The sequence below is a fragment of the Astatotilapia calliptera genome, chromosome 8 (assembly GCF_964374335.1).
Source record: "Astatotilapia calliptera chromosome 8, fAstCal68.1, whole genome shotgun sequence".
Classification (NCBI taxonomy): domain Eukaryota; kingdom Metazoa; phylum Chordata; class Actinopteri; order Cichliformes; family Cichlidae; genus Astatotilapia; species Astatotilapia calliptera.
The window spans coordinates 15305665-15331308 of record NC_137429.1 but is presented as its reverse complement, the minus strand read 5'-3'; the positions used below and the strand labels follow the sequence as shown (position 1 = coordinate 15331308).

General features: G+C 41.1%; 3 protein-coding genes across 16 annotated transcripts in view; 2 read left to right on the top strand and 1 right to left on the bottom strand.

The window, feature by feature from the left end:
- The first annotated feature begins 825 nt into the window (after positions 1-825).
- On the top strand, positions 826-11278 carry smarcd2 (SWI/SNF related BAF chromatin remodeling complex subunit D2). 2 transcript variants are annotated; one of them, XM_026163041.2, is made up of 13 exons: positions 826-1204; positions 3596-3795; positions 5996-6038; positions 6123-6245; positions 6844-6963; positions 7644-7739; positions 8164-8265; positions 8364-8525; positions 8748-8845; positions 9061-9196; positions 9299-9421; positions 9971-10072; positions 10277-11278. In XM_026163041.2, exons 1-13 carry the CDS (start codon positions 1052-1054, stop codon positions 10328-10330), a joined length of 1512 nt encoding a protein of 503 aa, XP_026018826.1. In that variant the 5' UTR covers positions 826-1051; the 3' UTR covers positions 10331-11278. The 2 variants fall into 2 exon arrangements, with proteins under 2 accessions (XP_026018826.1, XP_080161625.1); XM_080305499.1 differs by having other exon boundaries at positions 856-1204; positions 9061-9421.
- A 1079-nt stretch (positions 11279-12357) lies between these two features.
- On the top strand, positions 12358-16948 carry psmc5 (proteasome 26S subunit, ATPase 5). 4 transcript variants are annotated; one of them, XM_026163047.2, is made up of 12 exons: positions 12358-12468; positions 14313-14387; positions 14471-14540; positions 14631-14728; positions 14815-14871; positions 15025-15255; positions 15488-15614; positions 15708-15898; positions 16243-16341; positions 16419-16529; positions 16616-16702; positions 16780-16948. In XM_026163047.2, exons 1-12 carry the CDS (start codon positions 12445-12447, stop codon positions 16831-16833), a joined length of 1224 nt encoding a protein of 407 aa, XP_026018832.1. In that variant the 5' UTR covers positions 12358-12444; the 3' UTR covers positions 16834-16948. The 4 variants fall into 4 exon arrangements, with proteins under 4 accessions (XP_026018832.1, XP_026018834.1, XP_026018836.1 ...); XM_026163049.2 differs by having other exon boundaries at positions 12396-12468; positions 14316-14387; XM_026163051.2 differs by having other exon boundaries at positions 12417-12699; positions 14316-14387.
- The window catches only part of LOC113019373 (MAGUK p55 subfamily member 3-like), a 28403-nt gene continuing 19705 nt past the window's right edge, over positions 16947-25644 (bottom strand). For 3 of the 10 annotated variants that reach the window (XM_080305492.1, XM_080305497.1, XM_080305496.1), the window contains 9 exons: positions 25406-25423; positions 25079-25234; positions 23279-23350; positions 22899-23057; positions 21761-21841; positions 19299-19392; positions 19061-19169; positions 18373-18492; positions 16947-17624 (listed from right to left, as the gene is read on the bottom strand). In XM_080305492.1, coding sequence (XP_080161618.1) covers positions 17445-17624; positions 18373-18492; positions 19061-19169; positions 19299-19392; positions 21761-21841; positions 22899-23057; positions 23279-23350; positions 25079-25234; positions 25406-25423 — 989 coding nt within the window. In that variant the 3' untranslated portion in view covers positions 16947-17444. The remainder of the gene's footprint in view (positions 17625-18372; positions 18493-19060; positions 19170-19298; positions 19393-21760; positions 21842-22898; positions 23058-23278; positions 23351-25078; positions 25235-25405; positions 25424-25644) is intronic. The other 7 variants (XM_080305493.1, XM_026163042.2, XM_026163043.2 and 4 more) reach the window with 7 other exon arrangements.

Genomic DNA, 25644 nt, shown 5'->3' with positions numbered 1-25644 from the left:
GAAGACTCACCTGTTCTCAGCTGCATTTGAATAAAGCACCAAATTCGCAATGTTTTACTTTTAAGCGTAAATTTCAAAACGTACATTTTAACTACTGATTTTATCTACTGTTCCTTTATTTTTTTCCCATTTTAAATCATGCTTTTTAGTTGTTTTTGTTTTTTAATGTCTCTGTAAAGCATTTTGAATCACCTTGCTGTTGAATTGTGCTATATAAATAAACTTGCCTTGCCTTACTCCGTCATTTCCCCCAGGAAAATATAAGGATGGGCGGCATAAGACTTCTAGATTCAGCACATTACTGTTTACCAAAAATGAGTGTTCAGGAGGCAGAGTATTACTCCAGGTTATAGTTTGGCACTACTGAGAAAAGTCTCGAGCTTCTGATCAAGAAACAAAATTACACTATTACAAAACCAAGCGCAAGTTTCTGTAAGTCACATTTGAAATCAAGCATTGAAAATAAAACATAATTGAAAATATATACTTTTACAAAATACAAAAGAAATAAAGACTTCGGACTAGCATGTGTTTAAAGGTGTTCGAAAAGAAAAAAATTGAGATTATTGCGCGCTGAAATTTGGAACTTCATAATTTCCGATGTTTGTGAACGCAGCATGTAGTTGAGAGTACTTGGTTTTGCTTTAGAGTGCAGACAAGCTATCTGCTCAAGATACTCAGTTTGTTTTTAGTACGACGTTATCATGTTTTTCATTCGCCTCACGGTGTAATAGCTGTTAGTTATCGTTTATGTGGCGTCGTTCAGTCGTAAAGGCGCGAGTGGGAGATGACAAGCCCCCACTTGGTGTGTTCACAAAACGAGCAGTCACTAGGTAGAAGCAAATCCCGGAACTTGAAACGGTAGGAAGTGAGCTAACGTTAGCTAGCTTTTTGTTGACAGTGTGCTTGCTGTCAAACCAGAAACCGACCTAAGCAGAAGTACCCGGAGTTAGTTAGCTACCTACTTGGAGACTTCAGCCTGCCGCACTTTTATTTGGGCCGAATTTGGTTTGAAGTTCCCGTCACTTTTAACCACTTGTGGCTCTAGAAGATGGCATCGAGGGGAAGCTTCACGGGTCCTCCGATGAATCCGAGTATGAGCCCCATGAACGTTGGGCTTGCCGCGGGCATGAGGATGCAAGGAATGCCCCAGCCTCCGGGGGGATATCCCAGAAGCATGAGCAGCGTTCCCCAATACCCCCAGGTTGGTTCTGCTTGATTTCTCCGTGTCGAATAAAGAAACTGAGTGAAAGGTGAGGGTGACGGTATTTGTCCGATCACCCCCATGTCTGTTTAAGCTTTTCGTTACTTTTTTTTAAATTCGTGTTTAAATAAAAGTAGCTAATTGAAATAGTCGCCAGAGAGACATGGAAATAAAAACAAACAAACATAAAGCTCATTATATATCACCGCGTGGACACTACTTCCGCCTTCGAAGTGGGTGTAATTATTTATTAATTACCGCAATAATTAAGTGTAACCTTTTTTTTTTCTTTTATGGCATTTAAAGTGGTTCACAAAAGTAGTGGGACGTGGGACGTCAATTCAAATTGATATCGTTTAGCGTTTTGTGCGCGTGTGAAAAAGAAAATCACGTGGTTGCCCGCTTCGCCTCCTGTCAGTTAGCGTGAAAGCAAAAGTTTATCAGCACCATCTGCCCAGAGGCAAGCCTGCATATATCGTGCCAGTATTGTCACCATCTGCAGCTTCCCCTGTAGTTAACAGACACCATCGCAGTTCCCCCCGTTTTGACAGTTGGAGCCATTTGGGTTTAGACTTTGTTTTTATGTTTACAAACTGGACAAAGTGTGAGAATTCTCACAATTTGTTGATACATTATTTACAGTACTGATGTGTTACATATAAAGACCTAATTAAAAAGAAAAATAATCTAGTCAGTAACAGGTCTTAAAATAAGTACACCCTCAGATGTGTAACAAAATACGCCATATTACACTGTGTTATTATTTATATAAAAAAAAACCTGAGCCGAAATGCAGAAGCAGTGTGTGAAAAACTAAGCACGCCTCAAGATTCAGGAGCTTGTTCAACTGCTTTTAGCAGCAACAGTGTGAAGTAATCATTTTCTGTATGACTTTATCAGCCCTTCACATCAGGAGGAATTTTGGTGCACTCTTCTTTACAACATTGCTTCAGTTCATCGGCATTTGCAGGCATTTGTTTATGCTCAGCTCTCTTAAGATCCTGCCAAAGCATTTTACGCGTTGAGGAGTTTGTGTGATTACACCGCGTTGATTCTTGTCTTCTTCAGCTATTTTGTTGTAGATTTGTTTGTGTGCTTGTGATCATTGCACTCAAGCTTTAGCTGTCAAGTATATGGCCTTGCATTTGACTTCATCACCGTGCTTGACAGCTGGTATGAGGTGTTTGTGCTGTTATGCTGTGTTTAGTTTTCACAAAATGTAGTGCTGAGCATTATGGCCAAATATCCCCAGTTTGGTCTCACTTGTCCAAAGAACATTGCGCCAGAGGTTTTGTGGTTTGTTCAAATGTGAGAGCCTTTCTTCTGGAAGCCGTTCCAAACAAGCCGTACTTGTTTATTTTTTTCCTAATTGTGCTGCCATGAACTTTAACATTTAGCATGCTAACTGAGGCCTGAGAAGTAGCTCTTGCAATGCTTGAACTTGGAGTGAATTTGCTGGGACGTTCACTCCTGGGAAGATTGGCAACTGTCATGAATGCTTTCCATTTGTAGAAAATAGTTCTCACTCTAGACAGATGGATTCATATTGTTTGTAAATGACCTTATAAGGTTTTCCAGATTGATGGGCAGCAGTTGCTTCTCAAGGATTATCATTGATGTCTTTGTGTTAACACACCTGAATCCTCCAAACCAGCAAACTGTCAAAACCTCTGCTGTTACAGAAGTGTTCACACTTCCTGAAACTAATAAATTGATGAAATGCATTTGATTAGCAGCATCTGGCTGTTACTTTACTGCTTCTGCATTTCTATTTATTATTTTTGTTTAACACTAAATAAAACCACAGTGTATTATGTCATGTGTTGTATTTCATCTGAGGTTATATTTAGCAAATTATAAAGCTTACTAAGCACCTGATTTCTTTTCATTATATCCTGATATGTGAAACCTTAAAGTTGAAAGAGGTTGTGCTTTGTGTAGATGGAGATAAACACTGCAGTACCATAACAGTATTTATATGCACAACTTCATAATTAAACCTCAGAGCTTAAAAACATAAATGCACTGTTTCTGCAGGTGGGGTTATGTTTTTGGCATGTTTTTAACGGGGATATTATGACTCATAATATTTGTGGTACAACCAAAAGCAAACAGTGTAAGTGACAGTACTGTATGTCACTGAGCATTCTTTTTACCCACCCGATCCAAAAAGCTAGAATTTGATATAAGTTGATCATACAATATGAAATTTATTTGCAAACAGCTTCACACATCATTGGTTTTCATTATTATTATTTTAAATAGGTACTTTTTTGTATCTCTTTAATAAATCAGATCCTTGATTTCCTTTAGTCCTAGATGAAATATTAAATTTTTTGTGTAGATATGGAGAAATTGTTCTGTGAAATCAGTTTCCCTCCTTTTCTCTAGCGCCCTGGGATGCCATCCAGCAGAGTGGGGGGCCCCATGGGGTCAATGGGGGGTCAGCTGCCTGGTCCCTCTTATGGTAGCAGTAGCATTCCCATGCGGGCAGGCATGGGACCCCCAAGCATGGACGCCTCTAGGAAACGGTTTCTTCATCATCAGCACCACCAACAGCAACAAGAGGCGCTGGGAGGCCTCAGACGAGGGTAAGAGAGGAGACGGGACAAAATGTAGGGGATGGTACTGCCAGTGTTTGGACCTCACTGCCATCTAAAATAACTAGCTATTACTCCTTCATGACTTTAAAACAATTAAATCTATTATTGATTATTCATTAAGTAAATGAAATCCAAAAATGTTTTCTTTTTTTCCTCTTATCATTAACTCTTTACCACTTGAAAGCTGCTAGTAGTGACCTGCTGAAACTCTTTTCAGAACTGCTGCTTATAGATGAAAATCACTGGGTTTGCTACACAAGTGATGGAGTGTTAGTGAGGGTGGTCTCTGCCTATGTAGCGACCCTTAGAAAAACCCAGAAACTGTTCTAATGGTTGTCAAAGCACATCTTTATTGATAAATACTGAGGTTTGTGATTACGGGTGCTGGGGAGGTCATCAGATGTCGCCTTTATAGGGGAAAGAGTTAAATCACTTGTTCAAAGAATTAAAACTGTTACCAGGTATTTTTTTCCAGTAACTTAGAAATGATATAAAATAGGTTCAGCTCTAAAGTTTTTGCCAAGCCTAATTTTAATATCAAGCAACAGCAACCATTTTTCTTTTTAGCACTTGACTGCTTGTCACATGTCCCCCTTTTTTATTGAGAAACTTTTGTGCTCATTTCCAGCTCCATATTGTTGGTCTTGTACTTTTCTAGAGTAGCTCTGGATGATTTACAGTTTAATCTTACTCATCTTATACTGTGCATACTGGCTCCATGGGTGTAGTGGTTTACACATTCCCCTTACAAGATTCCTGCTTCTATATGGGGAGGAGATGCACAAATGCACCCTCAGGGGTCACAAACTTGTGCATTCCTAGTTCCTGGCCCAACACTGGATAGATGTGAGGGCTGTGTCAGGAATGGCATCTGTGCCAAAGCAAACACGCAGATCCATCCACCCCTTAAAGAGCATCCAAAAAGTACCTCATCTTATACTTTGCTTTAGTCCTTCAGCTGGAAACTGAAAGGTCTGTATAAACACTAGTCTGTTTCTAACACCTCTCTCAAAGCCAACTTTCTGATAATTGGCTGCCCCTTGTAACAGAAGTGGCTCATAGCCAGAGCTGTGTGGCTGAGATGACTATAATAAAGGTATCTGCTCTTGCTGACATCATAGGGAGAAAAAAAGGTAAATACAGGTTTTCAAAAGCCAGGTTCAACCCCACTGCCAAGTCCAACATTAACATTCGTTTTAGGATTATTTGTGACTTAATGACTCCAGGAAAGAGTTCACTAGAATAAAGTAATTTTTGTGTGAAAATAAGAGTACTGATATGAATCTGAGTGTACAGGAAAACACGGTCACTATAGGGAGTTTTCCATTAATATTTTCTCTGACAAAATGCGTGGAGTCATCCAGCTATAAAAATGCAGTAAATCTTTTTTACTTTTTCCCCTTTTGTGGTTTATTTACATTGTCTCAACAGAACGTTTCATTCATGATTTGTTCTCCCGTCTGTTTGTAAAGTGGCTGTACTGTTAAAAGCACGGCTCAGATCACACAGACACGAGGATACCAGCGTCTCATGACTGGCCTTTGCTTTCAAAGCAGCAGACACAAGTGGGTATTTTTGACTTCAGACTGCTCCGTGACGCCACGCTCATAAATGCGGCCATCCGTAATGCTTCGTCCACAATGATTCTGTTGTGTTTTTAAGGTTAATTTCATAAAAAAAAGTCAGTATCTTAGCATAATCTCAGTCTAGGAAGATTAGTGAGTCATGGTGCCACCATCCTAAATTCTCATTTAATCACATGGAAATTAAATTCAGTCATTGCCAAGGTGAAGTGTATAATTAAGGAAACGAAATCAATTTAATGAAGTCGGTAAGTAAAAACCTGAAGCACTCTTTCAGGGGACTTGATTAACATATCGCATTGGCCAAGATTATATTATCGCACTGTGAAGTCTTCCAATTACCGGTAATCGGGTTAAATGAAAGGGATCTTTTATTTGATCCTATATCATGTGTTGGTGTGTGGCCAGTTTCTGTGAAATTGGTTGACTGAAGTCATACTTATGAGGCCGAAAGCAAAATGATGACACACACACTGGAAAACAACAGCTCAGTTTGAGATATTCTTAGAAATCCGCTCCTTCACATCGTAGAGACTGTTAAAGCGGTCATTTAATGTCTTCTTTCCAAACTGAATAATTCTCCTTGTTTTTTCTCTATGATTCAGAGCAAAAAGGCGCAAGATGGCTGACAAGGTTCTGCCACAGAGGGTAGGAAAACCTCGACCCCCTTGAATCACACTGCTGTCCCAGTTGGCTGTATTTCCTCAATCTTCACCTGCTACTGTCTTCTAGATCCGAGATCTGGTCCCGGAGTCCCAGGCCTACATGGACCTCCTGGCCTTTGAGAGGAAGCTGGACCAGACCATCGCTCGAAAGCGTATGGAGATTCAGGAAGCCATCAAAAAGCCCATTATGGTATGTGTCCTTGATCCATTGTCATGCAGTTAAAAGTATACCATGAGAAGATTATTTTTAGGCTTTGTCCACTGAAACAAATGAGAAGTCAGTAAAACATGATCTCAGCTGTAATCCGAGTTCCTGCGGAGCACAGTGTAAGCAGTTTCCACAGAACAGCAGGACAGTTGGTTCCCACACTGAAATCCGACCTTTGTGTTTTCTTGCTACAATTTTAACTGTTAGCGTTAACCTTAGTGGCAGAAACACTCGGTCTGCTGAGATGTGTCACAACAAAAACAACTCTAGCAGCAGGAAAATCTGCATTAGCAGTAAATTAATCCAACTGTGACACGGCCACAGAGAAGAGCAAACGGTGTGACTGGTGTGAAGTTAAAACGGTCACAACTTTTTCCTGTGAATCCCTCGTTAGGTTGCAGTGTTTTCCGGTCTTAATAATGTGAACTTATACATAAGGATGAAGTTATTGTAAACACCCTTAATAGCCTGAAATGAAGCGTTTGTCTTTGTTGGAGAGTGAATTTGGCAAGTGAGCTTGAGAGGCTCAATTGTTGCCAGAATTCCTGATACATCTGCTTGTCCCTCTGAAATTACACAGCAAAAGCGCAAGCTCAGGATCTACATTTCCAACACGTACACTCCCAGCAAACCCGAGGGTGAGGAGGCGGAGAAGGTGTCCTCCTGGGAGCTGAGAGTCGAGGGCAAACTCCTGGAGGAAGTAAGTTTAAAAAAAAAAACACATTCGAGTGTTCTCGCTATTGTCCCGGTGTGGTCTGACTGCAAGTATTTCAGTCTCTCTCATTGTGTTTCTTCAAACTTGAGTTGGCCAGTGTTCTTGGCTCAGACTACGCAGCCAGATGTGTGTTTACAGCTTTTCTCATTCCACCCCACAACTGCTGACACACACACACACTCAGGATCTCATTTGAAATACGGAATTGAAACCACTGGCCGTTGCATACCATGAGCTGACTAGCCTCCCTTCCCGACATCAATTCTAGCTCGACTCATTGTGTCATCTGGGGCCACATGAAGGAGAAGGAGGTCTTTTTTTTCTTTTTTTTCTTTTTTTTTTGTCTGTTAAAATGTCTCCTCAGTCTCATGGGTTTAGGCATGTGGAGGAGTATTGCATGGAGCAACAGAAAAAGGGATGTGAGGGAAAGGAGTGAAGGGGTCGTGTTGAGCAAACAGACTCTGACAGGGCTGGGGAGCGGGCAGACAAGGGGGGGGGGGTGAAGACAGCTTTTTCTAGTCTACAGTTTTGCGCTTCACCACCACCCCCAATGCGGTCAGAGCTAAACAATGCAGCTGCACACTGACACAGCACAATAAGAATACACTGCTTTCTTGCTGCTCCGTCCTTCTGACACTTTTGTTTCGTGCTTTCTGTCTTCCCAGGCTGGCAAGCAGAAGAGGAAGTTTTCATCTTTCTTCAAAAGCCTGGTGATTGAGCTTGATAAGGAGCTCTACGGGCCTGATAACCACTTAGTAGAGGTATGACATAAACCTTGGTTGCAGTTCCATTCAGAACATCGTAGGCACAATGACACCAGAAGTTCAGAGAGTGATAATAGTTCGCCAGCACCGACCTTGTTTAGCTGTGGTCAAGAAGCTGAGCTCAGATTGAAACACTAGAAGTTTGGAGCCAATCCTTCTTTCTTTTTTTTGACTGTAGGCGGGCTTATTGTGTGTGAACTCATCCCACACATAAACCAGATTCTCTCTTCTTCTTTTTTTTTAAACTGAAAAATTGTGGTTAACAGTGGTGAAAGTGAGAATTTCCAGTCTTAGGGATCTGCCGATGGAACGGTTTATTTAACCTGGCACTGAGTCATTATTGTTGTAAAGTAGTTTTGTAAATTTCATGTTAATAAAATCTGCTTATCTGCTTTAAAAAAATCACGTCTTCATCTTCCAGTGGCACAGAATGCCCACCACTCAGGAGACGGATGGTTTCCAGGTCAAAAGGCCAGGAGACGTGAATGTTAAATGCACCCTTCTGCTCATGCTCGACCACCAGGTGCCACTTACTTTCTCAACCGTCACTAAATTTTTTCCTGATGATATTTCTTTTTTTCCACCAACATTTGCTTTGTCCCGATGCTTTTCTTTGATCAGCCCCCTCAGTACAAACTGGATCCACGGTTGGCTCGCCTTCTGGGTGTACACACACAGACACGAGCCAGCATCATGCAAGCTCTCTGGCTTTACATCAAGAACAACAAGCTGCAGGACAGTCATGAGAAAGAGTACATCAACTGCAACCGCTATTTCAGACAGGTAATGGCAAATGGCTAGAAATGGCTCGTGGCGCTTTGATATTTTGGCACTGAAACATCATTTTGCATGTATTTAATTTCACAGCTAAATGATTTGCATTCAAGCAATTATGATTTTTGTGAGGTGTTGTTTTGTAGCCCTTTGCAAGACCTCAAATAGGAAAAAAAGTTTTTCCCCTTATGTTGTCTAACTTGCCCTGTTCTTTAACTAAATCCTGTCCAGATCTTCGGCTGTCCACGCATGAGGTTCTCTGAGATTCCCATGAAACTGGCGGGCCTGCTGCAGCACCCTGACCCCATTATTATCAATCACGTCATTAGGTAGGGGAGCCTGGATCATGTTACCTCTTTCTGTCTGAAAAAAGAGCTACATCAGCCTCTCAGTGAATATTAGAAAGCCCTGTGTGTGAGGCTCATACTGAACGATAGTTTCCTTAGCTTTATGCTTTGGCCTGTTATTTCTTAGTGTGCTTACACAAGTGTGCTGTCAGCATCACTCCTTCTCTCCAAACTGTCATTGTGTCTCCCCCGAGCAGCGTGGATCCCAACGATCAGAAGAAGACCGCATGCTATGACATTGACGTGGAAGTGGACGACCCACTTAAGGGTCAAATGAACAGCTTCCTGTCTTCTACAACCAACCAGCAAGAAATCGCTGCCCTCGAGATGAAGGTAAGGCTTCATCTGCACTTCACCAGAGTCGTGGAGGGGGAAAGAAATTGCATACTCCATTTAATTCTGAAAATGTGCTGCTGGTGTTTGTATTCGCTACAGATTCATGAAACCATTGAGTACATTAACCAGCTGAAGACCGAAAGAGATTTCATGCTGAGCTTCAGCAATAATCCACAGGAGTTCATCAAGGATTGGCTGAAGTCTCAGTCCAGGGATCTGAAGGTAGACGCTATGCCCCAGCTTCTAAAATGCTCATACGTGCTTGTCTACACAACAGCAAAACATGTTATAGTTTAGTAACACGATATTTGTATCATCTTCACTCACTTTGAGCTTTTCTCATATTTGTACAGTTGCCTGCAAAGCTTTCCCTGTATTTAATTTAAAAAAGCTGCAGTTATTTTGTGAGCAGTGGTAGTATGTTTCCAGCTTTCATAGACAATTAACTGCTGGGCACACAAAGGCACCATTGGTTCACAGGACTGTGTCCAAACATAGCATTGGTATTCAGTTGAAAGAAAAACACCAGTTAGCTGTTTGTGCTGCATTCCTCATCTGGAGAGACGTTAGCACCTGGATTAAGATGTAGGCCTTTAGGAACCAGACTCAGTGAATCATTGATCCATCAGACTCTCAGTACTACTACAGTCACTTGGCAGTGCATGAATCAGTCTTTACAGTACCGTCTTAGCATGTGGGAATAGAAACCCCTTTTCTTTAATCATTCAATTTTGGTTCCCTGTGTTCAGTGATGCATTTCTGTTCTTTCAGTTGATGACAGATGTGACTGGAAACCCAGAAGAGGAGAGGAGGACCGAGTTCTACCATGAGCCCTGGGTGCCAGAGGCAGTGGGCAGATATGTTTACTCCAAAGTAAGTAGACAGTGAATAATACACTTTTTAGTGCTAACTAGTGTTAGCTTATACATGTCAAGATGTGGTAAGTCAAAACATTACAACAAAATAAAATTAGAAAGATAACTCAAAATTTCAAAACCAATGTGTGATGTCACAGCGTCCATTTTTTCTATACAGTTTGTGGTTTTGCCATTGAGTCTAACCTCTTCTTTGCTATAGGTGCAGCAGAGAAGGCAAGAGCTGGAGCAGGTGTTGGGTATCCGACTCACCTAAGTACAATTCTAAAGGAGGCACAGCCACCTTAGGTTTACTCATGAGTTGTTAATGTTCCACTCAGCTGAAACTGGAAAGAATTCTTTCACCTTCAAATGTTCAGAAAGCCATCGTCACTGACGCAAAGTTCGGGGACCAAAGTGATGCTTATATGACCTTTAATAATATCTTTGCCTTGTAGTATCTGATATATTGAGCCTGTTTAAATAACCTTTATCCTTTTTTATTTTTGTAATATGTTTTGTCTCTGGTACAAAATGCTGTTTAAGCACTGGTGCTGTTTGGGTGTTTTCACTGTCACTTTGAGTGCTGTTTTGAAAGAGGTATGTGTTTACCCTTACATTGAAAAGCCATAATTTTTAGATAAGAGTAATGCCTGATCTTCCTGGAGGCATGGTAGAATTAAGCATTTCATTCCAGTGTGTATAATACGTTTAATGCTTTTGCAGCATTTTTGAAAGTTGAAATGAAACATTCTGATTTTGTGAATGTTTACATGCCGTTTTTATTTGTTAGTGGGGTGATTCGAGGGGAAGAGGAGCTGAGGCTCTTTAGATTGGACGGATCCATACCTTCAAAGAAAGTTAACTGCTATTAATAATTTGATAGGAATGTAACTGCAGTATGTCAGCTAAAAAAGGAAAAAAAAAGCGCCAAAATATTGTGTACAGTTTATAGTTTCATGAGTTAAAGCTTTGCTGTTTTGTTGACTTTTTGTACATCAGTCTTAAAGTTCTTGAAACATTCCTTTTTGACAGATATCATTGTGCCAAAATGTCTTTGGTGAAGAAGGCACATAAAATTTAAGATGAGGTAAAAACGTTGTGTACAAATGTTATTTTTGTACAGCTTCTCTTTGTTAAATGTTTGCATGTTGTGTATCAATCAAAAGCCTTTATCTTTTATACATTTGGAGTATTTTTTACAATAAATATACTTACAAATGTTCACGTACTGTGTGTTCTTTAACAACATTCAGCCTGTTACAGAGGGGTAAGAATTTATATAGAATATTGTCCGTTGTAATAATGTCGTCTACCGCACACCCTCGATTGCATGCTTAGAGAGCTGCAGATATGCCGTGAGGTGCATGTTGGGGCTGGTTGCAAAGCTTAGGTGCCTCTGAGAGCAGCCGTTTCAACAGGTATGTCTGGTCTTACTCAAACAGCTTCTGTTTACCACTCCTCAAATAACAGCCAACCCTAAAACACCCTTCACTAACAGAGCTCTGTCTCGGCCTGTATTGTGACACTGGTTCAAAGAAAAGGCCAGACTAACGTTTAAAACTGAATTAGATTCTTTGATCGTTTTTGCATGTGTTTACTGACTTAATTATGCTTTGAATATGGTCTCTTATTTTCAATTTAATTACATTTTATTTATCTAGCACCAAATCACAACAAGGGCCAGCTGAAGGTGCTTTATATCGTAAGGTGGACCCAATATTAACAGACACAATTCCTTAGTATTCCAAGAATTCATATTGGTTACATAGAAATTATTTTTAAAGTTAAAGAGAATATTGGATTTTTTTTTCTCCACCCTCTCCACCCACTACACCCTGCCTGCACCGTCTCTTTCACCTCTCCTATGCAGTTTGCTTTGGATGTTTGATCCCAGGCATTTAAATGCCTGTACCTTCACTACCTCACATCTTTACTGTCACACTAGCCTGCCCTTTATTCACAGACGTATTCTTCGCCTCGCTTCTACCATCTTCATTCCTTTCCTCCCCAGTCTTCTACCTCCTCCCTGCTCTCACTATAGATTACACCGTCATCTGTGAACATGATAGTCCATGGATTCGCCTGAGTGAACTCATCTGTTAATCTTTCCATCACCACTGCAAACATTAAGGGTCTCAGAGCAGATTCCTGATGTAATCCCACCCCCACCTTGAACCCATCTGCCACTCCTACTGCGCACCTCACCACCGTCTCGCTGTCCTCACACGTCCTGGAATTATTTTTTTAAAGGTGTCGTTTTTTAAAATGGACTGTAGGTGGCGGTGTCTGCATTTGTATATATTATACATCAAAGAAATACCACGAAGACGCTGTACCGGAAATAGCGCCTGGTCTGCAGTGGCTTTAACCGGATGTAGAAATTTCAAGATGGAGGTGGACGGAATTGATCATGTAGGTGTATTTTTTTTCCTGCCGCTTTGTTGCTTTTATGACTGCCATGCGAAGGAAACGTTTCTGTTTTGCTGTGGGTCTAATAGATTATTCAAAATCGGTTGTTTGAGGGAAGGATGCGGGACTTCAGTGTAAAAACGGAAACGTCACTTCATTGAAAGCAGCGATTGTGCCGGTTTGCTGTCTCATTGTAGCTAACCCAGCTAGCTTCTCACGATGACTGGCAGCGAGGTGCGGACAGTTTATTCTATTCTTAGCTTTTTTGACCACACAGGGGTGCTTATTTCAGCATATTATGAGAGAGATATATCTGAGTTTATTATATGGGAAACGCCAAGCGTTACTTTATTAATATACGTGCACGTCTGTACGTAAGCTAACTGATGTTAGTTTGCTAATGAACTGTAATTGTTGGGAGAAAGTTAGCATCACACACTTTAACGCTTATTGTTACATAGGTTGTTTTTTTTTGTTTGTGTTTTTAATTCCTTGCCTAAAAGATATTTCCTGTGTTGGTGCTACAGGTTAGGCCTAATGGCTAATGTAAACAGTGGTCAATTTCAACCAGTTCAGTCCACCAATTTAATCAATGAAAATTGGACAAATGTGCATTTCTATTCTTCTTCTATAATATTAGATAATGGCAAGCTCGACATACACTATTTACTGATAAATGTTGTGTACTTTGCATTGTCCAACATAAGATCCTCTCATCGGGCATGTACGTTGGACTTTTCGGGACCACAAAAAGCTAATGTAGATGATTTATATGCTGCTGGGTTCATCTAAAATAATGTTCGCGGGAAAGTTTTTACAGTTCTTCAGTATTTTTACAGCATAAGTCTGTAGGCTGCTATATAATTGGTATCTTAATCTTTAATTTTAAATGTAGTGGCATAAATGCTATAGTAAGAAAAAGAGACGTAGTTTGCATCCTTCAGGAGATATCTGCCTAACTAAAACTGTATGCATAGAGGCTGCTTCATATTGAGGGTATACAGAGTACACAGTGACGTCTCTGCATTGCGTTTTGGCTGGAGCCTATTCCAGCTGTCATAGGGCCAGTGGCAGGGTACATCATGGACATGTCGCCAGTCTTTTGCAGGGCTAATTCATATATACAACTATTCGTGCTCACATTCACACCGTCACCAATTAATCTTACACCACCTTGGACTGGATTCAAACCCAGAACCTTCCTGCTGTGATACAGCAGTGTTAACCACCATACCACACTTGATGGACGACTTTTAAGTTGGAAATGGGGACTAAAGGAAAAGCACTTCTCATCAGTGAGAATTCATTTGACCCAGTTTGCTGTTTTTTTGCTATCAAAATCATCATCACTAACACAAATTGGCAGGCAGCATAGCAATCAACTGGCCAACATACTTTCTTATCTTAAAACAAGAATGAAACAAAATTGATGGCTTATGAACGCAGTCATTGATTAATGCATATTTAACCTCCTAAGACCCGAACTCTTCCACAGCATGCATTTTTAATTTCTTTTTTATATTTGGGCTGATTGGGACCCGATGGATGTAAAAATAAAGAATTACCAGAATTTTTTTTTTTTTTTACCTAATTTTTGTTTCTAAGAAAAATGAGAGCCACATATGAGGATATTCCTTTAAAATTTCAATAGAACAGTAGCAGTATTATGTCCTCGTAAGTGGATATCAGGCCCTTGTGGAGCAAAATTGACTATTTTGGTCTAAATAACCCAAAATGTGATGTCCACATATGTGGATGCCAGGTCCTAGGAGATTAAATATGCCATATTTAAATGTTCAAGAGCTCACTGTGAAGAAGTTGCACCATGTTGCAATGTGTTTCTTTAGCAGATGGAGATGGGGGAGAGTAAAGGTGGATCAGGTCTGCGGCAGTACTACTTATCTAAGATAGAAGAGTTGCAGGTGAGGAAATGAAAAATAATTTTTGTTTTTGTTGCTTTTTAACGCATGCCTGACCTGCTTTTTTTTTTTTTTTTACTTCATAGTTGACTGTGAACGAGAAGAGTCAGAATCTCAGACGTCTGCAGGCACAGAGAAATGAGCTCAATGCCAAAGGTATGGTGCTTTATCTTCCTGCCACATTACATGGAATTGTGTCATTCTGATGTACACAGTCAGACATTTCCTTTGTTACTTTGGTCTCAGTGCGTCTCCTTCGTGAGGAGCTGCAGCTACTACAGGAACAGGGATCCTATGTGGGAGAGGTGGTGAGGGTCATGGACAAAAAGAAAGTGCTAGTTAAGGTATGCTGTGTACATTCACCATGCAGCATCCTTCTTTTTGAATCAGTCGTGGATAGTTTAAATTTATGTCTGTTCATCATTTTCAGGTGCATCCAGAGGGAAAGTTTGTGGTGGATGTGGACAAAAACATTGACATCAATGATGTGAGTATTATAAAAGCTGAGTCCATTTGTAATATTTACTGTAAAGTATGATGGAGCTAAACGAGAAAAAAATGCATTTTACTCATTAAAATAAGTACAAGGAATCAGGAAACCTAAACTGTTCTGTTATTATTTCTGTCAAATTGCCACTAGGTGACTCCAAACTGTCGTGTAGCTCTGCGTAATGACAGCTACACCTTGCACAAGATCCTTCCTAACAAGGTGGACCCTCTGGTGTCCCTCATGATGGTGGAGAAGGTGCCGGACTCCACCTATGAAATGATCGGCGGCCTGGATAAGCAGATCAAGGAGATCAAAGAAGTGATTGAGCTGCCCGTCAAACACCCTGAGCTGTTCGAGGCTTTAGGCATTGCCCAGCCCAAGGTGGGTATTTGACAAGAGAGCCGATGGTACGAATTTCAGAAGTTTCTCTTAGGGTTTTATATTTATATCTTTGACACATTTTCTCGTCTTGTTGCCTGCCCATCATTCATTTCAGTCCTAAAACATGAAAAGCAAAGAGAGGGGGGAAAAAGATAATTTGATTAAATTGGTTAACTAAAGCTACACTTGTTGCATCTGTGTAGGTGGTTCAGATTTTCCTTTGTGCTTGCAGGGTGTGCTGCTCTATGGCCCCCCAGGTACAGGGAAGACCCTCCTTGCCAGAGCTGTGGCCCATCACACTGACTGCACCTTCATCAGGGTGTCTGGATCAGAGCTGGTCCAGAAATTTATCGGAGAGGGTGCGTGCCTTTTCTTTCCTGTACACTGGGATCGAATTGATCCCCATGTTTTTAATAACTGGTTTTGGTTGATCTCTCCCTGGCTTTCCGCAGGTGCCCGTATGGTGCGAGAACTCTTTGTCATGGCAAGAGAGCATGCTCCGTCCATCATCTTCATGGATGAGATAGACTCCATCGGCTCATCTCGGCTGGAGGGAGGCTCAGGCGGGGACAGTGAGGTGCAGAGGACGATGCTGGAGCTGCTCAATCAGCTGGATGGCTTCGAGGCAACCAAGAACATCAAGGTACTGCAGAGGATCACTGTGTAGTCTCATATCCTTACTATGAACACTGAGGTGTAGTGTTATGTGCACAGGACAGCCTCTTAATACATGCGTCACTGATGACATTTCGGCTTGCTGTATAGGTTCTTTATTCATAAATGACATTTTGTGGTACAACTGGTATTTATTTATATACCAGCATCACCTAAAGTTGCTGATGACTACAGAAGACCTTTATAATATTTTGAAACAAGTAATGCTGCATTTGTTAAATAAATGCTCATGAGTGCCAAACATGGGAGTTAAAGTATTAAATAACCCCAATTATTCAAATATACTTAATAGTATGTCGTCCATCTCTGCAGGTCATCATGGCCACTAACCGTATTGACATCTTGGACTCAGCTCTGCTCCGGCCAGGCAGGATTGACAGGAAGATCGAGTTTCCGCCTCCCAATGAAGAGGTAGTTAATCGTTTAGCGTGTTTACTCAAACATGCTGAGTTTTTTGTATCTAAGCACACTTAATTATGCGCCCACAGGCCCGTCTGGATATCCTGAAGATCCACTCCAGGAAGATGAATCTGACTCGCGGCATTAACCTGAGGAAGATTGCAGAGTTGATGCCCGGAGCTTCTGGTGCTGAGGTTAAGGTAAGAATTAACCTGCTAAATGGAAGCTGCGTTAGATGAGGAACTACATCATTAAATTTCCCCTACTGCATTTGTGTATTATATAGGGCGTCTGCACAGAGGCAGGGATGTATGCTCTGAGAGAACGGAGAGTGCACGTCACTCAGGAGGACTTTGAGATGGCGGTGGCAAAGGTCAGTATAACCTAAAGCTAATTTTTGAATGCAGTGTTCACGTCTTGCACTATACTAACGCAGTTTTACTTTATCAGGTCATGCAGAAAGACAGTGAGAAGAACATGTCCATCAAGAAGCTTTGGAAGTAAAAGGCCTTGTGTATTCTAGCACACAATGCAACCACATATGTATATTTCCCTTTTGTTTATGGTTTATAATTGTTTCATGAGTGTGATCAGTCAGTAAAATAGTTTCCCCAATAAACAGAGTTGGTCTTGTTTTATTTCTCAAGCAAATGTAGACAAATTCAACTCACTTCACTAAACTCAAACTTTTGTCAAAGCAAAATCAGTCATATGGTCTTCAGATTTCTGCTTTACAGTTAACATATTCAGTATGGCACTTCACATTATAGCTGCTGTTATAATAGGGGGCTTACATAGCTGACCACACTGAGTGCAGATGTTTTTGACAATAAGTTGCTGTAGGAACTTTGTCCTCCATGCTTGTACTACATACCTTTCTCATATAAAGCCACTGCACTATCAGGATATACGGTATGTACACCAGCACTGACTACTGTGGTCATTCTATGCTGACCACTCTGCAACAGGCCTGTTGGATGTTCTTTTACAGTGACTCACATACTCATTTGTGGAATGGTTACACGGCAGTAAAACACTGGATCAGTCCAAATGCTCAGCACCTTCAGAGGCACGCCACAGTTCTGTCCTCTTTTTCTATTTGGAAGGTCAGCTGGCTAGCGCCTCACCCAGGACGCAGGCACCCACTGTGGCTCCATCTGTACTTTTTCCAATACAACCTGGAGCTCTGCTAAGGCACTAGCTGGATCTTCCTTTACCAACACGTAGTCGACCCAGTGGCCGTAGCATTCGTCCATTTGCTCTGCCGACTGCTTCATTTCCTGCAAGTCATCGTCCTGAGAGGAAGAGAGACAAGTGTTTAGCTGCTAATACACTCTGCTAGAGAACCACTGAAGTTAAACTAATGACCATATGGAATTTCTCTATTCTTACTCAGTACCCTTCAGAGCTGACATGCAGATATTGTCAAAATGTGACCTTTTGAACGTGGCACGATTTTTGGTACCAGACAAGCTGGGAAACTGCTGATCTACTGAAACCATCTCTCAGAATTTGGCATAAACAACATGAAAGCATGGATCCAGCCCATCTTCAGGCTGTTGTTGGTGTGGGGGGGATATTATCTTGGCATCTTTAAATGCCACAGCCCACCTGAGTATTGTTGCTGACCACGTCCATCTGTTAAAGACCACAGTGTCATCATCTTTTGTTGGCTGCTTCCAACAGGATAGCATACCATACTATGACACAGCTCATTCACTTCACTGTATTCAAATGACCTTCACAGACACCAACATATTTGGCTGTGTGTTTGTACAACTAAGTAACTTTAACTTTTTAAGCAGTTTATATTAAACATAAAATACTCACACACTGAGTTTAAATGCATGCCATGTGAAGAAAAGCTTTATTTACTGAGGTTCAATCAGCCTTTTGATATGGTTCCTTTCTCAACAAAACAAACAATGCAAGATTACCTTAACCTGAACTAAGCCTTTTTAAGCTTCATTTATATTCCATCATCAATTAATAAGCCCAGAAAGTGTACTGCACGTCTGGCAGGTTTGATGTGGGATCACTCACCGTGACCGCTACGCTGAGTGAGGAAGAGGAGCCAAACTGCTTTCCCTGACCATCACCGATGCGAGGCCTTACAAAGATGACATATGGTTTGAACTCAGCGGTGCGGAGAGTCTTCAATGCCTGAATGTGATAAGACCAATCAGCCATTTACAAACTCCAATATAAAAATCCCACAGAGCTTTTTCTATGCTGAGAAGATATACTGCACAAACAGAAGACCATATAAAGTCAAATCAATGTCTAAGTATAAAAGACTGCACAATTATCAGAGAGGATATTCTTTTTGAAGCAAATAGAAACAGCCTGTGAGCCACTAAAAATGTTAAAATAAACATATTTTTGATGATTTATTATTGGTTTTATGTTGGCAGACAGTTGCACAAAATAAGGTGAAAAGTCAGTTTGCCTGATATGCATTTCTATCTCCTGTATAGGCTCCGGAAAGCTTCACAGGTCTGGACGCAGGCAACAGATCAATCCAATTTCATTTGAAAATACCATAATATGAAATGTATTCCAATATTGCACATACTACACATGTATATGGCACGATGTGGCCAATATGCAACCTGCTGTCTTTACTTCTTTTAAAGAAGAAGGCACTTTTACATTGACACAGGAAATTCGATTTAAATGAGAAGTGTATTTGGTTAGCAGCGCCGCCTACCATATTTTTAAAAACACTTACCTCTGGCTGCACATCCACCAGACAGACCTTGTTCTGATCCAAAACTCTGTGAATGGAGTCCAAACTGGTGCCATAGAGATTCTCTTTATACTCGCCGTACTCAATAAACCTGCAGAAACACATCATCACCACTAACAAGTTAATTAAATTAACTAAAATGCTGAAACGCTTCAATTAACCCTTTTGTGTTCTATAATTGTTTTGCACTTCATCAGAAAACATTGTTCCCAGCACTCACTTGCCATTCTGGATGTCTGCCTCAAAAGCAGCTTTACTGATGAAGTGGTACTCCACTCCTTCTCTCTCATGACTCTTCCTGGCTCGAGTGGTGTCTTCAGGGCGCCGTTGGTCAGCAGAAAGCGCAAGTTGGAAAATAAGACACAAGATACTGGATGCTTGTATGTTTCTGGATATCTCATTAAGCTCGATACTGATTACATTAAAAAGCAGTGCGTTTACTGTAAAATCAACTTGCAAAGAGATACTTGTCTCAGTCGGTACCAATCCTATTTTTTATGTTTTGCCAGTGAGTTATTAAAAGGTGAACATCTTTCCAACTACACCAAAGTCTGCAACTCCCTGTCACAGACATCAACAAGCTCCATGTACAGTGGGGCAAAAAAGTATTTAGTCAGCCACCGATTGTGCAAGTTCCCCCACCTAAAATGATGACAGAGGTCAGTAATTTGCACCAGAGGTACACTTCAACTGTGAGAGACAGAATGTGAAAAAAAAATCCATGAATCCACATGGTAGGATTTGTAAAGAATTTTTTCGTAAATCAGGGTGGAAAATAAGTATTTGGTCAATAACAAAAATACAACTCAATACTTTGTAACATAACCTTTGTTGGCAATAACAGAGGTCAAACATTTACTATAGGTCTTTACCAGGTTTGCACACACAGTAGCTGGTATTTTGGCCCATTCCTCCATGCAGATCTTCTCGAGAGCAGTGATGTTTTGGGGCTGTCGCCGAGCAACACGGACTTTCAACTCCCGCCACAGATTTTCTATGGGGTTGAGGTCTGGAGACTGGCTAGGCCACTCCAGGACTTTCAAATGCTTCTTACGGAGCCACTCCTTTGTTGCCCGGGCGGTGTGTTTTGGATCATTGTCATGTTGGAAGACCCAGCCTCGTTTCATCTTCAAAGTTCTCACTGATGGAAGGAGGTTTTGGCTCAAAATCTCACGATACATGGCCCCATTCATTCTGTCCTTAACACGGATCAGTCGTCCTGTCCCCTTGGCAGAAAAACAGCCCCATAGCATGATGTTTCCACCCCCATGCTTCACAGTAGGTATGGTGTTCTTGGGATGCAACTCAGTATTCTTCTTCCTCCAAACACGACGAGTTGAGTTTATACCAAAAAGTTCTACTTTGGTTTCATCTGACCACATGACATTCTCCCAATCCTCTGCTGTATCATCCATGTGCTCTCTGGCAAACTTCAGACGGGCCTGGACATGCACTGGCTTCAGCAGCGGAACACGTCTGGCACTGCGGGATTTGATTCCCTGCCGTTGTAGTGTGTTACTGATGGTGACCTTTGTTACTTTGGTCCCAGCTCTCTGCAGGTCATTCACCAGGTCCCCCCGTGTGGTTCTGGGATCTTTGCTCACCGTTCTCATGATCATTTTGACCCCACGGGATGAGATCTTGCGTGGAGCCCCAGATGGAGGGAGATTATCAGTGGTCTTGTATGTCTTCCATTTTCTGATGATTGCTCCCACAGTTGATTTTTTCACACCAAGCTGCTTGCCTATTGTAGATTCACTCTTCCCAGTCTGGTGCAGGTCTACAATACTTTTCCTGGTGTCCTTCGAAAGCTCTTTGGTCTTGGCCATGGCGGAGTTTGGAGTCTGACTGTTTGAGGCTGTGGACAGGTGTCTTTTATACAGATGATGAGTTCAAACAGGTACCATTCATACAGGTAACGAGTGGGGGACAGAAAAGCTTCTTACAGAAGACGTTACAGGTCTGTGAGAGCCAGAGATTTTCCTTGTTTGAGGTGACCAAATACTTATTTTCCACCCTAATTTACGAATAAATTCTTTACAAATCCTACCATGTGAATTCATGGATTTTTTTTTCACATTCTGTCTCTCACAGTTGAAGTGTACCTCTGGTGCAAATTACTGACCTCTGTCATCATTTTAAGTGGGGGAACTTGCACAATCGGTGGCTGACTAAATACTTTTTTGCCCCACTGTATGACTCGTTTATTTTGGCGTGTTTTAAAGTCTCTCGTACTGAATCGTCACAGTAGTTAAACTGGGGAAAACAGCAGCTATGATGGTGACGTTAAATGATTCACCGTCTCACAGTCTGCCTGTGCAGAGATTAGATGCACACACCTCCCTTGAATTAGGCAGTGGGTTGCTAGGTTGGTGCGACAGACGGGTTTGGAAGCATTGAAGGAACAGCTGTTGTGAAATGGCGTCATAACTAACAAAACTGAATTGGAATGGTATGTGGTGTGTGGATTGTTTGTTTAATAATCTGGAAACTCGTGTAATATTTTGAGGGTCACGCAAATTATGGGAGTTTCCTGAGAGAAATGTAAAGGTTGAGCGCGTTTGCAGGTACGAAGTGCCAAAGAACAAAGTGCCTTATACTCACTCGAAAGCTCTTTTACTTCACTCTTATGAATTCAGTGCAAACACTTACAGTCAATTAGAAAAGATAAACAACACTTACGAGGCACAGCCAAACCGTACCGCCGCAGATTCTCAGCAATCACCTTCTGTTTGAGCTCAGCGATCCGTGCTCCAAGTGAACCTATGACCATACAAACAGCATAGCTAGTTTATATAAGATGATCATGAACTTGGAACATGTGTGTATAGATCTGGCCAAAAGTTCACTCATTGTGGGCATGAATAACATGGTAGTTTGGAGTTTTTAATGATTTCTTTGAACTGTTCTTTTTCCAGGATGAAATGATTGTACAGCATACATCTGTAATCTCTTAAAGAAAATCCCAAGAAGTTTGTGCACAAGTTTGAATCTTTTTGGATTTTCTCACAGGGCAAAATTTATACATTGATATACACACTAATATTTGGATTTTTAAATTTGAAAGGCTAAAGTTGATTTAAATTGGCTGGTTTTGAGCGTACTTTCAATGGGGTTAAGGTCGTGTTTTTTTCGACGGCCGGTTCACAATCATATTAGCCTGCTTTATCCATTCCAAAACATCCAGTTGTGCCCAAGTTTCAGTTGTCTAGCTGTTTTTCTGATTCTAATTCGAAGGTAGTCTTCCTCCACGATTCCATACGCTTTGTGTAACGTACCAACATTACAAACAAACAGCCCCAGAGCATGATGCTACCTCCACCAGTGTTCTCAGGTTTGAAAACCTCAGCATTACTTGTCCAAACATACCAACGGTCATTACTGCCATAAAGCTCAATATTGGTCTCATCTAACCATGAAACTCTTGTCCATAAGGCATTTGCTTTATCCATAAAGTCCACAAAGAGTTTGATGAAGTCAATTTTGGAACAGAGGCTTCGTCCTTGGTCGGCGCTCTCAGTTCATAGTGATGTAAAACTCACTCCATTGTGACGCTGCTATTCCAGCAGTTTCCACTTCATGACAGGTTTGACTCCTGGTGGTTCCTGAACATCCTAAAGAATTTTGAGGATGACTTCACCGTGTCAAGTTAAAATACTATTTTAACATTGTAAACACAGATTTGAGTTTATGCACATATAGAACAGTTAAATTAAAATCCCAAAAGTACCATGACATTCATAACCCGTGATGCCTGTATCTGAATTTCTCATCACAACTGTAGTTTCATCGCTGTTAAAATTCACTCCAATTGACGAACCTATGAGTGTTATAAGGCGAGGTCTCTCTCCAGGACGTGGAAAATATTGTGCGACTTCCTCGTAAATCAGGAACTCTGTGTGATTGGCGTCAGGAGTGTGCGCTTCACCAGGAGAACCCTGGCGATCTTTCCTGTAGCGGAAACTTCTGCGTAGGCTAGCTGTTAGAGACATGAAGGTAGCCTTAGGGTACATATGGTACTGCACTGATCCACACTTATACAAATCCAATAAATACACCAAAATCCTGCCCATGTATTGCAGATCGCTCTGCCACTTTGATATTAAGAAACAGGTTTGAGGTAGCTGAAAATCGCATGTCAAAACAGTATCACACAAGACACACACAGTGGACAACAACATTAGATATCAGTAAGAGTACCTGAGTAAAAATCCCATGAGAAAGCATGGCCACAGAAGGCAGGGGCTGCCTTACTCTTGGGAGAAACTACAACTTATATTAGACCATTGAGTAAAGCAACTTAAGTTTTATTTTATTATTTCTTTTCAAACAGAATAAAACGATCAGAAGCCATGCATGCTGTGTCTAACTTCTTAAAGCACAGGGTAATCACTGTCAGCATGACGCATGATGACGGGCCATTTGCAGCACATTGAGATGGCATGAGGCGCCACACGAACACTGAGAAGCTCGATGGCTGTAGCACACAGGGCAAAAAGCCTGCCAGTCTAATCATACCCTGACAGGCTATATTTATATTAAAATTTGTTTGTTTTTACAGAGGAAAAAAAAATCTAAGCTCATGGTGGCACTACAGAAACTTGAGTTCCTAAAGTTGTTTACATCCTATCCTAAGCGGAACATGGGGATGTGCAGTAAACCCGATGGCAATCCATCAGGAAGTTGCTGAGGTGTTTCATTTAAAAACCACAAAAAATGGTTATAGTACTGGGTGACCAGGTTTCCCCATTCATGTGTTACTGCTCATCAATCATTTTCTTCTCTGGCTCCAATTTCCAAAAGTCAACACTGCCCAAGTGCAGTTTCACATGTCACTGTATTACCATCAATGCCACACTCAATGAGAAACTCACTTCAGTTATTGGCACAATATGATGGAAAAGACCACGAAAAAACAAAAAACACATAAAAACTGCGTAACTACAACTACAATTACACTACAGTGATATGAGAGACTGAAACACTGAGCTTTTATGCAGTTTCTGGTTACTGTTCAGTTCTGCACAGACAAGAATATGATGTTAAGTACCACAGTACAAGTGAGAATCAGTAGAAATGTTTGCTCAAAAAATGCTGATCCCTGCTGATAATCAAAGAAAAGTTGGGTAGTTTTAGTTCATTAGGTGAACTAAAAAGGATCAATTAGAAAAGTGGAATAAACAACTTTAAGACTCCACTATTGGACCATAAAAATGATATTCTTTATGGTGAAACAAAGTTTTTAAATAGGACTCAATGCAATCTGTGAAAAAAACTAAATACACCCCATAATTCAGTACATCGACTCTTCTTTTTCAGCCATTCTGCTGTAGTTTTGCTGCTGGACTTCAGTGTCCTGTTGTGTGACCAAATTTGTGCCAAGCTTTCGCTGCTGGACAGACAGCCTCACATTTGACTCTGGAATACACACGGAGGAGTTTATGGTCGACTCAATGACTGCAATGAGTTTGATACATGAACATTTTACACTACCTCTCAGCATTAGTATCCCATATTATCTCATAAAAAACATACCCTTTTGCCCCATGTTTAGTTTGTTGGAAACTGGTCACCCTAGTTGCCACTACAGGAATGTCTAAATGAAATCACACTACATTAAGGCAGCTGTAGAGATAATTCAGCTCTAGCGGACAGATGGGTGTGGACATGGTTTAGGGGAGGAAGGAAAAAAAAAAGAAAAAAAAAAAAGAAGGTCAAAATGGTGTGAACAAACACCCACTGAAGCACAGTCACATCCTGGAAGCCTGGCCAACCTACTGGTGAGAATTTCTTGTGTAGTGGTCACACACGTGGACTGTTTTCTGTTTGACGGTTATCTGGCCTAACCCTCAATAATCAATGAAGCAACCAAAGAAATCCAGTCTCACACAATCTGAGGAATAATATACACACTCGAAAAGAAAAAGCTTAGCACACAGACTGAGCGAAAGATGTGATGTTGCAGTGATTAACATAAACTCACTGATTGTGCTTGCTCACCTATGTCCTTTCCATTCACAGCACTCTTATTGTCACAGTCTTCTGTTGGATGGCAATCGGGAAGAGAAGACAGGGTAAGAGGAGGGAGGAGGTGTTGGGGGTACTTTAACGTGAGAACACAGCAGGTTAGGAGAGGATTTGTGGCAGTTAAAGAAACTGTAAAGGCAAAACATGACACAGTGTGGATGGGGAGGAGGAAAGTGACCAAAATTTGTGTTTCAGATGGGTCGATGAGAATTTCATACAGAAATTCAGGCAAGAAAAACATGGAGCCAGTCCAAACTGGGGATGAGAGATGGTTGCTAAAATGAGGGGTTTTCTACGTACCTCTATCGGCCCGTTCATCTGAAGTTAGCAAAGCAAGGAATAATACACAGTATCACTGTAGAGTGTGACATAGACTATTCAGCGACCCCTAGTGTACATTCAGCTCTCTCAAATTCACAATGCAGTCTCATAACTGTCACTGTATCCATGCTTGGAGATCCTCAACCATCTTCTTTCTCTACTGGAAAGACTTTAATTTTTTTTTTTTTAAATTAAGAATAACTGGATAATCAGATTTT